This window comes from Phyllobates terribilis, unplaced genomic scaffold (genome assembly GCF_046119375.1).
Source record: "Phyllobates terribilis strain yellow unplaced genomic scaffold, ASM4611937v1 Scaffold_186__1_contigs__length_3700242, whole genome shotgun sequence".
NCBI lineage: Eukaryota > Metazoa > Chordata > Amphibia > Anura > Dendrobatidae > Phyllobates > Phyllobates terribilis.
This window is the reverse complement of record NW_027362946.1, coordinates 1,735,896-1,750,521: the sequence shown is the minus strand read 5'-3', so window position 1 is coordinate 1,750,521 and position 14,626 is coordinate 1,735,896. Positions and strand designations below refer to the sequence as shown.

The 14,626-nt window shown below is 42.3% G+C and overlaps 1 protein-coding gene across 1 annotated transcript in view; it reads left to right on the top strand.

The window, feature by feature from the left end:
• Positions 1-13,324, top strand: part of LOC141212807 (uncharacterized) — a 67,895-nt gene extending 54,571 nt beyond the window's left edge. Inside the window, exons 2-7 of the mRNA XM_073665113.1 lie at positions 10,241-10,390; positions 10,520-10,699; positions 10,783-10,906; positions 10,990-11,087; positions 11,286-11,376; positions 11,744-13,324. Of these exons, the coding sequence (XP_073521214.1) occupies positions 10,298-10,390; positions 10,520-10,699; positions 10,783-10,906; positions 10,990-11,087; positions 11,286-11,376; positions 11,744-13,197 (2,040 nt within the window). The 5' untranslated portion in view covers positions 10,241-10,297 and the 3' untranslated portion in view covers positions 13,198-13,324. The remainder of the gene's footprint in view (positions 1-10,240; positions 10,391-10,519; positions 10,700-10,782; positions 10,907-10,989; positions 11,088-11,285; positions 11,377-11,743) is intronic.
• The last annotated feature ends 1,302 nt before the right edge of the window (positions 13,325-14,626 follow it).

Below are 14,626 nucleotides of genomic sequence, written 5' to 3'. Positions count from 1 at the left end.
GGGGAAAGTGGAAAAGTGTGGATATAAGGAAATTAAAATGCATAAACTTTATTGATTAGTTAAAATCCTATAAATGTGAAATTGCTCATGCATCTATAGATGCATATAAGGTAACCACTTACTAGTTGAAAAAGTGGTACCCACTAATAAATCTGGCTGGATGTAGTGTAGGGCAAATTTGGGACACCTCAGTCAAGTCCCTCTAATGTAGGACCGAGGTTATATATATATGATATCCCCATATATTGGAATAGCCTAAATATGAATGTCAGGTGGAACAATTAAAGACACATATAGTTGCTATAATAGCAAAATGTACATGTATCAGTCTGCCATAGGGCATTACTATTCACCACCTGACAGACATATATATATATATATATATATGTATATAGGCTCGCTTAAATCCAGTTGTTTTAAATATTAACAGTGGGAGATGTCAGAAATCAGCACTCACCCTCTGCTCAATCACACAATTGCACAGTACGTGTATTTAGGCTGCTATTAATGAGCCGGCACTGTTCAAAATCATTAGGAGGAGATCACACTGACAAGCGATCGTCTCCTCTGTTACACTGAGGGGCCATCCGCTGCACCGAGCGGCTCCTCACATGTCAGAGGTTAATGATCACACTGTAATTCAGCCTGTCCAGCTGTACAATTGATCGCCCGAGTGAGGAATAGTATATTATCCCCTGTCTCATTCCCTGCACGCACGTGCCGGCATGCCCAGCACAAACAGCTGATCGCTGCAGTGTTGAGCAGTCCGCTGTCTCGTAGCTGCACACGTGTTTGATGTGTCCGACTCAAACAGCCGAACACTGCGGCTATACTCTATATGATCCGCTACAGCTAAGGGTGCTGACACAGTTCTCCCTTATTATAATGCTGCCATATTGTGCATATTCCTAGGGTAGATTCTCATTCCCCCCTACACTATCTTGCAGCTCAGATAAGTTCACTGACGCGCGTTTCGCCGGTATACCGGCTTTTTCCTAAGGGTCAAAAGAAAAGCCGGTATACCGGCGAAACGCGCGTCAGGGAACTTATCTGAGCTGCAAGATAGTGTAGGGGGAATGAGAATCTACCCTAGGAATATGCACAATATGGCAGCATTATAATAAGGGAGAACTGTGTCAGCACCCTTAGCTGTAGCGGATCATATAGAGTATAGCCGCAGTGTTCGGCTGATTGAGTCGGACACATCAAACACGTGTGCAGCTACGAGACAGCGGACTGCTCAACACTGCAGCGATCAGCTGTTTGTGCTGGGCATGCCGGCACGTGCGTGCAGGGAATGAGACAGGAGATAATATACTATTCCTCACTCGGGCGATCAATTGTACAGCTGGACAGGCTGAATTACAGTGTGATCATTAACCTCTGACATGTGAGGAGCCGCTCGGTGCAGCGGATGGCCCCTCAGTGTAACAGAGGAGACGATCGCTTGTCAGTGTGATCTCCTCCTAATGATTTTGAACAGTGCCGGCTCATTAATAGCAGCCTAAATACACGTACTGTGCAATTGTGTGATTGAGCAGAGGGTGAGTGCTGATTTCTGACATCTCCCACTGTTAATATTTAAAACAACTGGATTTAAGCAAGCCTATATACATATATATATATATATATATATGTCTGTCAGGTGGTGAATAGTAATGCCCTATGGCAGACTGATACATGTACATTTTGCTATTATAGCAACTATATGTGTCTTTAATTGTTCCACCTGACATTCATATTTAGGCTATTCCAATATATGGGGATATCATATATATATAACCTCGGTCCTACATTAGAGGGACTTGACTGAGGTGTCCCAAATTTGCCCTACACTACATCCAGCCAGATTTATTAGTGGGTACCACTTTTTCAACTAGTAAGTGGTTACCTTATATGCATCTATAGATGCATGAGCAATTTCACATTTATAGGATTTTAACTAATCAATAAAGTTTATGCATTTTAATTTCCTTATATCCACACTTTTCCCCTTTCCCCATCTCATATCAGAGGAGTACGACATTTCTTGAAATCGAAATCAATAGAGTGTAGCAGACATAATGACTTCATGGAGGATCTTCTAACATTCACTCTTACTCATAACTTCTTTCTTTTTGACAGGAAGTACTTCCACCAGCTCAGGGGTACTGCGGAGGGGGCACAGCGGCTCCCCATATATGCTAACCTATCCCTGGGCTGGTGGGAGGAAACCACAATATTCTGGGATGATCATAAGTGGTGGAATCCATATATTGGGGTATGGTATAAATATATTAATGCCATTTTTATCATCTGGTCAGGGACGAGTGAACAATTTCTTGAATTTGGAACTCAACATCCATAGAGTGGACCTTAGATTCATATCAGAGCTTAATTATTACCAGTTGCCTTTCTTTGATGTACTAATCAAGAAAGAATAGGATTGGACCCTAGGGACACTCATCTACCATAAACCTACAAGCACTAATAAACTATTGAAGTGGGATAGTCACCACCCCATCCTCCTTAAAAAAGCAATATCCAAGGGCCAATTTTTACGGTTGAGAAGAAACTGCTCTAATGTCACAGATATGAATAACAGGCAATAGACATAAACACCAGATTCAAGGAAAAAGGTACCACAGTACATTTTGGATTTCACACAGTTGTTTGCAGAAACACAGGAGAGACAGACACTCCTCCATACCTAACCAAGAGACCCAGAAAAATATGGGATAACACAAGTAATAGGAAGTTATGACAATCAGAGTGACCATATCTTTAATATCCTCAGAAAACCCTGACCGACCTGGACCTGAGGGTGCTGCGTGATTTACTCCCACAATAAGTTTCAGAAAGGGTTGGTCAATTAGGGACCGTTTAGTGCATAGTTTCTAATAAAACCTGCACCAAAAGGGACTTGGCTGGATAGAAGAATCTGTGGTTTCTTTAAATGTGGAGAAAGTTGTACATGTAATTGGATGAGACCATGTAGATCTTTCTCGAGTTCCTCTACAGGTAAAATCTTTTTCCAGAGGGATTATTCCAACTGTAAAATCTCAGTACTTGTGTATATGGCCACATGCAGCTGTCCCCTAGATTATATATGCATGGCCAAGAGAGAGTCTAGGAGGAGGGTGGGGGGGGCATTTGGGCGAAATACGCCATGGTCGGGACACCCCATTAGTGAGACACATGAACAGTGTACATTGAGGTGAAACAAGAGACATCTCCTTTTGCATCATTGAGGTGATTAATCCCAATGTGAGAGGAGGTGATCACAATAGATGGATCCTCAAAAAGGAAAGCGAGTGGATTTCCAGACTGGATTCACGAGCCCCTATGGGACTGAATGAGCAAATTTCCTATGCCTGTTTTGTATGATTACAGCCCCATCCTGGATTACATTTTGGATTTTATACCCTACCCATTACTACTTAGTTCCCTGTGAATGGGGTTCACATATTGTTGTAATTTATCGAGAGATCTGAGCTTCTATATCAGAATTATTTATTATCAGTTATATCCCACATCTACTACTTCATAATTACCAAGTGTGGTGTTCCTTGTGTATCTCTATGCAATAGGGGTCAAATTTGACCATTTAGGAATATACTGTGGGCCACCATCCCATATTTTATGTAGTGATAAAGTAGATCTACATGCCTATTGCCTGATGGGAGGATGTGCAATACTTGCTTTAGTCTCCCATGACTCTGATCTCAGAGACAGGACTTTTCTATATTGGTGGAATGCAATCCAATACCATATGCGCTCCGGCGTGGAACGCATGCTTCCGGACAGGCGCAGTCTCAGACAATGATCCTAGATGTGCTGCGAGATGGAACGCATATCTACGGGCATGCATAGTCACGGGTACGTGTGGTGCAGCAGCAATTAGTTTATTTGGCGTTTAAGTTCAAAGCACGTCACTTTCGGTCATGCACACTAGGGAATGAATATTATTGGACCTCTAGCGCATGAGAAGTAGCGCAGGAGCAGTACATTATTGTAGACAGACTCCATTCTACTCTGCTAAAAAAAAAACAGTTAAACTACAGAATATAACTCCAAGTAAATCAAACTTCTGTGAAATCTAACTGTCCACTTAGGAAGCAACACTGATTGACAATCAATCTCACATGCTGTTGTGCAAATGGAATAGACAATAGATGGAAATTATTGGCAATTAGCAAGACACACTCAATAAAGGAGTGGTTCTGCAGCTGGGGACCACATCTCAGTACCAATGCTTTCTGGCTGATGTTTTGGTCACTTTTGAATGTTGGTTGTGCTTTCACACTCTTGGTAGCATAAGACAGACTCTACAACCCACAGAAGTTGCTCAGGTAGTGCAGCTCATCCAGGATGGCACATCAATGCGAGCTGTGGCAAGAAGGTTTGCTGTGTCTGTCAGCGTGGTGTCCAGAGGCTGGAGGCGCTACCAGGAGACAGGCCAGTACACCAGGAGACGTGGAGGGGGCCGTAGGAGGGCAACAACCCAGCAGCAGGACCGCTACCTCCGCCTTTGTGCAAGGAGGAACAGGAGGAGCACTGCCAGAGCCCTGCAAAATGCCCTTCAGAAGGTCACAAATGTGCATGTGTCTGCACAAACGGTTAGAAACCGACTCCATGAGGGTGGTATGAGGGCCCGACGTCCACAGATGGGGGTTGTGCTAACAGCCCCACACCGTGCGGGACGCTTGGCATTTGCCACAGAACACCAGGATTGGCAAAGTCGCCACTGGCGCCCTGTGCTCTTCACAGATGAAAGCAGGTTCACACTGAGCACATGTGACAGACGTGACAGAGTCTGGAGAAGCCGTGGAGAGCGATCTGCTGCCTGCAACATCCTTCAGCATGACCAGTTTGGCAGTGGGTCAGTAATGGTGTGGGGTGACATTTCTTTGGAGGGCCGCACAGCCCTCCATGTGCTCGCCAGAGGTAGCCTGACTACCATTAGGTCCCGAGATGAGATCCTCAGACCCCTTGTGAGACCATATGCTGGTGCGGTTGGCCCTGGGTTCCTCCTAATGCAGGACAATGCCAGACCTCATGTGGCTGGTGTGTGTCAGCAGTTCCTGCAAGATGAAGGCATTGAAGCTATGGACTGGCCTGCCCGTTCCCCAGACCTGCTTCTGATTGAGCACATCTGGGACATCATGTCTCGCTTCATCCACCAACGTCACGTTGCACCACAGACTGTCCAGGAGTTGGCGGATGCTTTAGTCCAGGTCTGGGAGGAGATCCCAGAGGAGACCATCCACAACCTCATCAGGAGCATGCCCAGGCGTTGTAGGGAGATCATACAGGCACGTGGAGGCCACACACAATACTGAGCCTCATTTTGACTTGTTTTAAGGACATTACATCAAAGTTGGATCAGCCTGTAGTGTGTTTTTCCACTTTAATTTTGGTGGTGGCTCCAAATCCAGGCCTCTATTGGTTAATAAATTTGACTTCCATTGATGATTTTTGTGTGATTTAGTTGTCAGCACATTCAGCTTTGTACAGAACAAAGTATTCAATGAGAATATTTCATTCATTCAGATCTAGGATGTGTTATTTGATTGTTCCCTTTATTTTTTTGAGCAGTGTATAATTACTAGCTATTGAGCCCGTTATACGGCCGAGTGGCGAGCATTTTTATTGATTATTAATTTTATTAATGGCGCCTGAGTCAGTACGTGCGCATACCGTGCTATTCTGCGCCATTTTATTAAAGACACTGATTGCAAATTCGCATATACGATGTCTTCAATAAAATGGCGCCGTAGTGCGATATGCACATGTGCTGACTCCGGCGCCTCACTACACAGGCACCACTCATCCCGGCTTTGGACAGAAGGACGCTTCCAGCATACTGAGAATTCAGGAGGGTGTACTCACGCTGAGCGCTGTATATGTAATATACTGAGAATACGGGGGGGTGTACTCACACTGAGCACTGTATGTATTACGTGCTGAGAATACAGGGGGGTGTACTCATGCTGAGCACTGTATGTATAACTCGCTGAGAATACAGGGAGGTGTACTCACGCTGAGCGCTGTATATATAACGTACTGAGAATACAGGGGGTGTACTCACTCTCTCACGGTCTCTATCTCTCTCTCATCCTGGACATAATGTCATTATTGCTCCAAACTGAGCATGCTCAGTCTATAGAGGCTTAGGACAGATGGACACATCCCTGGTTATATTATAGATATATATATATATATATATATATATATATATTTATATATAGTTCCCAGCTTGGGTATAAGTATATATGTATGTAATAGACTGTAGACTTATGTGTAATAAATATTCTTTATGATGCACAGTTTTGTCTCAGTGTATAGCATAAGGAACAGATAACGTTAAGCATCACTAACAGGGTTGGACTGGCCTGGCGGGGTATCGGTGAAATGCCCTGTGGGCCCCAGAGAAGTAGGAGGAAAGAAAATAAAATGGAAAAAAAACAGTTTGTCAGGACACTGGCCCTTTAAAGCCGAAGGCAGGGCGCGCGCATGCAGGGTTCTTACCTGACCCGCTGCGTTGACGCACATCAAGATGAACGCGGGATGCAGCGGTGAGAGGGCGCTCTGCTCTGACAGGCCGCGCGCCGACGTCACATTGCAGTAACATTACATGGTCGCTGGCCCATCAGAGGCCTCACTTGTCAGCTTGCGGTCTCAGATAGGACGGTGGCCTTTCAATGTTCTTGCTATGTGACATAAGAACGCGGCCTGTCACAGCTGCAGCCGGCGGCCAGTTTAATGACCGCAGCAACTATGAAGCAGCAAGAGGACACCAGGGGAGCGTAGGAAGGTAAGAAGTATTTTTTTTTTTTTATCCCCCCCACATTCTGTGATTAGACAGGGTAGAGGATATGGGGTCTGACAGATGGGCTCAAGATGAGGACAACAAAGCAGCCCAGGATGGGCTACTAGGTGGAGGGGCCCAGGATCTGGGACATTATTAAATAACATTATTAAATAAAGGGGCTCAGTGTGGGGACACTATTAAAGGGAACCTGTCATGTGAGTTGGAGCATGTAAACTGCCCACTGCAATATTCATCACTAACACGCTTTTTGAATTAATATCGGTGCTATAATCTTTAGTAAAAAAAAAAAATCACTTTATATGCTTACTTACTTGTTTAGTCATATGGGTGTTCCTTTCTTTATTCAGTCCGACTTGCGCAACCCACTCAATTTGAATTGTCCCCGGTTTTCGCCGACGTCACATGATTTGGCTTGTTGTGGTCCCGCGCTTGCGCACTGTATGCTGTCATCCACGCTTGTGCAATGTGTATTGTAAAGCCACGTGTCGCCGCGATGATCGGTTCTCGCGCATGCACAGTGACAAGCGGCTCCCGTGCATGCATGTATACTATATATACAGGAGCTCTGTATATAGTGTCAGTGTACAGGTAATGCAGTGATCAACAGTGACATTATATACAGGAGCTCTGTACATAGTGTAATGTCACCAGTCACCGTATTACCTGTACACTGACACTATATACAGAGCTCCTGTGTATAATGTCACCAGTGGTAATATTAGTGTTATCAGTATTGTAGTATTCGGTCACTATGTTGTAGTAATATGTGGTCTGGTCATGGTGTGACAGTATTTCTCTCTTGTATGTGATATTATTTGATCACTATGTGGTCTGGTTGTGGTGTCTGTGGCAGTTTTTGACCCTTGTATGTGGTATTATTAGGTTACTATGGGGTGGTAATGTGTGGTCTGGTCATGGTGTGGCGGTATTTATCCCCTGTAATTGGTATTATTAGGTCACTATGTGGTGGTAATATGTGGCCTGGTCATGGCGTGGTGGTATTTCTCCCTTGTATGTGGTATTATTGGTCTTGGTGTAGTGGATTGTTCTGTGTATGGAGGTAATTTATTCTCTCTGATATCAATAAGGGAAAGATTGTTGATTTCCAATAGAGATTAAGGGGATTAAGTTAATAAAGGATTCGTTATCTTAGACGAAAAGGATTTAAGCAAACAATTGTCTATACTAGAGAGGAAGCTACAGTGTCACCAAACTGGAACACTAGTTCTCCTACGGAGAGATGAAAATGCAGTGATAAAGCAAGGAGTGCGTTGTCCGCATCAAATGGACTTTGAGTGTACTAGTGAGGAGTCGTACCAATGCACCTCAGCCAGTGAGGTCCTCAGAAATCAACTGGGAGCTGAGAGTAGCTCTGAGGGGCCATAGTGACATATCTTGACCCTTATGGTCCCCACAGGGCATGTTGGGCCTTCCCATAATAATTTGTTGGACTGTTGTAGCTTGTAACAAAAGTTATATACTTCTACATGTAACCGGAAAGTTCCTGGCTGTGCATAATGCTGAAGAAGCATTCATAAAGTGTTGTGCCTGCGATATGATGTATTACTTCTCATCAAGTTCTTGTTAAGAAAAGAAAAGTTTATTTTCAGACTTTGGTCTCCCTCATTCATCTCCATACCATCTGCTCCGGGTCTGCCCAGTACAACGGCAGCATGCCAATTGCAGAGTTGGGGGATATGACTCCGCAATATATATATATAATTTTATACATTTTTGTCCTTTTGAGGTTGCGGGGCTCAATTTCAGCTATTGCTGTGGGATTTGTGATTTCTATCTGCGCCACTGTGTATAGGATAATAGAGTATAGTAAAATTGTTATGGACGTGACTTAACTAACATTGTGGTAACATACATAACATACTGGGAAAACAGACTCACTGTCTGTTTTCCGTGTAGTAATGGATATTTCTTGTTGCTAAAACTGAGATTTTTTTTTTTTCACTTTAAAAAAAGATTTAAACAGCTCTCATTACTGCGATCATACAACATACAGGCTCTGATTGCTCCGGTGATGCACTGTACTACTGTAGTGCCGTGTATTATCACTGCCTGTCAGTGTAATACTAACGGCCCCATACACATGAGATAAGTGTTGGCTGAACAGTTATTTGGCAGACGGCTATCTCTCCAGACTCCCCCATACACACAAATATTCCAGCTTTCCTGTGGTCTGTATGAAAGAGTCACCTCCAGACTCCACTAGTGGAGGATTATCTACAGGAAGAAGAAACAGATTATCCTCTGAAATTCAGGATGCCAGATCCTTCTCTGCCCTGACATCATCTGTCAGGAGGCCCCCAAATACGTTATATAGTCGACCAAAAACCCCCGAAATCACTACTTTCATGCAACTTTAGTCTGTGTATGAAGGCGTTAAAAGGTAACTTATTGAACGCTACCTCTGGCCCGATCTAATAGACCTTCATACATTGCAGGCCCAGACACCATTATTAGGCATTTGAGTATTGTAGTAACTAGCCAGCCACATACTATCGAGTACTTGGGCATTCAGCTAAACTCTGTCAAACTTCCTTAGATGCCATGTTTGCTTTTGAAAGCAGCAAGTGGTTAAATTGCCAGGGTTTTTGTTGTAGCCGCACCTGTGCCATCCCTGTGGTGTACATCTATGTTCTGGTGCCCAAAAGAGTTAATTTCTTTTTTAAAAACAACAAGTGTTTAAGGTGTTAAAAAAGAAAATGTGTCTTGCGCTTTTGCGTATTTTTTTCTTTTTACAAGAATTGTTAGTGCAATTTTCTTTTGAAACATTTTAATATCTGCTTTTTTCTGGTGTTTTTCTTGTAATATAGGAAAGCCTAAGGCCAGACATAAACCCCATAAAACACTGTACATGTAGACTTTGGTATCAAATAATTTCTGTCTGCGGTGTTTGTGCAAACAAAAAAGTTTTTTATAAAAGCCTCAAACTTCTGTGTGTGAATCAGTCATGAGATCTAACGTGATTACAGTCCGGGAAAGACGGCAAAAATTCCTATAGACGGACGGTGCTGATGTAGACAGTGACGGACTCTGACCAAATATGTTTCTAGAGCCGTAGTAAAAGATGAAGATGTCGTCCTCATCATGAAGTAGTTATTTCTCATGTCACGTGTAATGAATATCTCCTGCAGTATTGCTAATGCCGACTGCAGTGTTGGTAAATGAGATGAGAATTAGCTTTATGGAAGATGAGTCTATGAGAAACGTATTCAGCTACAGACTCCGAGGAAGAAACTGCTTGTTGTCTGTGGCCTAAAATATAAAGGTTTTATTAGTAGATGTAAAGAAGAAAACTACTGTAAAATAATATATCTCCTCATATGTTTCCCCTTATTACTTACCTCCAGTAATTGTATTATTATACGTGATTTTTTTGATGTTACATCTGCTGATTTTCTTCTCATTTAGGTCTCTACAATATCAGATCCTCTCAGTGAAGATCTTCTATATAATGGAATTTTCCTTATGGAATCATCAAAGATCGAGATGGACAGAGACGAGATGGCGGAGAGGATATTACACCTCACCCTAGAGATCCTTTTCCGGCTTACTGGAGAGGTGAGAGATTCTGATGACGTCACATTACATCATTCTTATCTATGGGAATAACAGATGGACAGAACAGGAGAGGTGAGGACTCTGGAAATGTCTGTAGTGAGATTTATTAATGTGTCTCTCCATAACCAGGATTACACAGTAGTGAAGAAGACCTCTAGTGAGCGCTGTCAGGACCCTGTGTCTGAGGGATGGGGAAGACCCCCGAGCCCAATCACAGGACCTCCACCTCGCCCCCTGATACATGAGGACATCAATGACCAGAAGATCCTAGAACTCGCCTACAAGATGATTGAGCTGCTGACTGGAGAGGTGACACTGCTGGGAATGCTGGGATATTATACAGTAACGCTATGAAGGGATTGAGGGGATGACTCTATCATTGTATGTGTCAGGTTCCTATAAGGTGTCAGGATGTCGCTGTCTATTTCTCCATGGAGGAGTGGGAGTATTTAGAAGGACACAAAGATCTGTACAAGGACATCATGATGGAGGTTCCCCAGCCCCTCATATCACCAGGTAATAGACAGGACTAAATACACACGGCCTATAATTATCTGTATGTAAAGAATGAATTCAGTCCCTATATGTGTTTCCTCCAGATCTATCCAGTAAGAGGACAACACCAGAGAGATGTCCCCGTCCTCTTCTTCCACAGGACTGTAAACAAGAAGATCCCAATGTTCCTCAGGATCATCAGGTAGATGGAGAGAAGGTGTCATGAGATTTCCCCTATGATGTGTAGACGGCTGTGAAGGTCTTGTGCTCAGTCTTGTTTTATCCACCAGTATTATACGTTTTATACTTGTGTAATGAGATTGGTGGAGATGGCAGGATTAGAGCTGATCATAGATGTGACTTCTCCATCTGTCTGTGACTTTTACAATATTTGTTTTAGGGTGAAGATCTGACCCACATTAATACTACAGAGACATATGTGAGGGGGGATGAGCAGTGTAAAGAGGAGATTCCTACATATGACTACCCAGGTGAGTAGTAACCACTAAATGCAGAGAAGTCACAGATTCTTCTCAGTCACCGGCTGTGGCTGCTTTATCGGTCGTGTATTCCCGGCCGTATCACAATCATGTGATCACCATTTTGCCTCTAGACCACAACATTCTCCTCCACCCAAAACTGTTAAAACGACTTTAGGTATTGAAGCCCTTCTCTAAAACTTACAACCTAGAGGATCCATCTACCAACTGAAATTAGAAGATTACTGTGATCTGTCATTGCCTTGGTGAATAATTTAATATTTTTGCCATTTTTATGGACAGCTTGGATATAATGTTCAAAAATATAAAATTCAAGGATATTTTATTAAAAAATAATAATTTGTTTTATTCTTGGCAGATAATTTTACCAGGAGATCAGAGGGAACGCTGACATCTTCAATTTTTAAAACAGATGATCTAGAGATCCCACAGGATACAATTGAAGTGAATGCCATTACTCCAGATTTACCATCATCCCATCACAACAAAGATTTGTCATTTGATTCTTTAAAACAGCTCCTGTCTTCTGATTTTTTATTGACTACCACGGAAAATCTGAGTCACAAAAGAGGCATTAAAAAACGAACTGCTCCTAACGCAAAGAAGCCATTTTCACTTTCAGAATATGGAAAAAGTTTTCCTCTCGAAAAGTCTTTTCTTCAAAAAATGTACACAGCAGAGAATAGAATTTCCTGCTTCAAGTGTGGGAAATGTTTTAACCAGAAATCAGATCTTGTTAGTCACCAGAGAAGTCACACAGGGGAAAAGCCATTTTCATATTCAGAATGTGGGAAATGTTTTACATGGAAATCACTTCTTGTTAGACACCAGAGAAGACACACAGAGGAGAAGCCATTTTCATGCTCAGAATGTGGGAAATGTTTTACAAGGAAATCACTTCTTGTTAGACACCAGAGACGTCACACAGGGGAAAAGCCATTTTCATGTTCAGAATGTGGGAAATGTTTTACATGGAAATCACTTCTTGTTACACACCAGAGAAGTCACACAGGGGAGAAGCCATTTTCATGTTCAGAATGTGGGAAATGTTTTACATGGAAATCAATTCTTGTTAGACACCAGAGAAGTCACACAGGGGAGAAGCCATTTTCATGTTCAGAATGTGGGAAATGTTTTTTATGGAAATCACTTCTTGTTAGACACCAGAGAAGTCACACAGGGGAAAAGCCTTTTTCATGTTCAGAATGTGGGAAATGTTTTACAAGGAAATCGCTTCTTGTTACACACCAGAGAAGTCACACAGGGGAGAAGCCTTTTTCATGTTCAGAATGTGGGAAATGTTTTAACCGCAAAGCGCATCTTCATAGCCACCAAAAAATACACACAGGGGAGAAGCCTTTTTCATGTTCAGAATGTGGGAAATGTTTTAACCAGAAAACGCATCTTGATAGCCACCAAAGGTTACACACAGGGGAGAAGCCTTTTTCATGTTCAGAATGTGGAAAATGTTTTAGCCATAAATCAGATTTTGTTAGTCACCAGAGAAATCACACAGGGAAGAAGCCTTTTTCTTGTTCAGAATGTGAAAAATATTTTAGCCGTAAATCTGAATTTGTTAGTCACCAGAGAACTCACATAGGGGAGAAGCCATTTTCCTGTTCAGAATGTGGTAAATGTTTTGGCTCGAAAGCAAATCTTGATAGCCACCAGAGAATCCATACTGGGGAGAAGCCTTTTTCATGTTCAGAATGTGGGAAATGTTTTTTACGAAAATCACTTCTTGTTAGACAGCAGAGAAGTCACACAGGGGAGAAGCCATTTTCATATTCAGAATGTGGGAACTTTTTCTAGATAAATCAACTCTTGTTAATCATCAGAGAATTCACACAGGGGAGAAGCTTTTTTCATGTTCAGAATGTGGGAAATGTTTTAACTGGAAAGCCCATCTTGATAGCCACCAGAGAACCCACACAGGGGAGAAGCTTTTTTCCTGTTCAGAATGTGGAAAATATTTTATGACGAAATCATCTCTTCTTAGACACCAAAGAATTCACATAGGGGAGAAGCCTTTTTCATGTTCTTAATTGTGCAAAATATTTTACTTGGAAATGAACTCTTGCTAAACATCAGAGAAGTCACACATTGTAAAAACCTTTCATGTTCAGAATGTTGGAAATTTTCTAACCGAAGATTATATCTTCTTAAAGGAGTTGACTACTACTAGGACCTCCCCTTGTCATTCCTCATGTTTGGACTCATTAAAATAAAAACACTCATACTCTCCTCCCGTTCCAGCGCCTTTCCAGCGGTGTCGCGACTCACGTTCCTGGGGCTCACATAAGGTTGTTACATCACACTAGCCATGCTCATAATCAGTTTAATTTACTGTCATTATATCTGGGCTGTGGTTACGTCATACTGTATAGGGAGCTGTGAGGGACATTATACTGGTAGTTGTAGGGTACATCATACTGTATAAGGGTCTGTGGGTGACATTATACTGGAGGCTGTGGGGACATCACACTTGTTTTGGGGCTAAAGGGGACACTATACTGGCGACTGTGGTGAAATCATAGTGTATAGTGGGCTATGGGGGAAATTATACTGGGTACTGTGGGGACATCATACTGTATGGGGGGCTGTGGGTACATCATACTGTATAGGAGTCTGAGGTGACCAAACTGCATAGAGGGCTGTGAGGGACATTATATTGGGGTTTGTGGTGACCATACTGTTGGGCACCTTAGATTGACAGTCGATCTGTAACTGAAAAGTCATCATGACGTTTGAACAAGGTTGAGATGAAGAGAAAGTGAACGACTCAAACAAAGAAAATGTCCCTTTATACGGTACTTGGATGTAAGTTTTTATTTGTGATACTGCCTGCATCTCATCCGTACTGTGATTTCGTAAGGGCCGCAATCTGATAATGGCTGGAAACATCAACTCCCAGTATCTTTTTACCATTGATAATGACATACTGGGAGTTGTTGGTTCATGTGCTACAAATGCATATGGCTCTGACCTGACATTAGAAATAATTGCTATACTAAGCTTGGTTCATTTATTCAAGTACTTTTGGTGGTTTTGATGCTGTATTCATGTTCTGGTGATTTATTCATGTACTGATGATGGTACTGGTTTTGTATTTATTTACTGTTGACGGTATTGGTGCTGAATTCATATACTAATAGTGGTTCTAGTGATATATTCATGAATTGATGATTCTAGGGACCTATTTATTTACTTAGTGTGGTTCTTGTACCATATTCATATATTA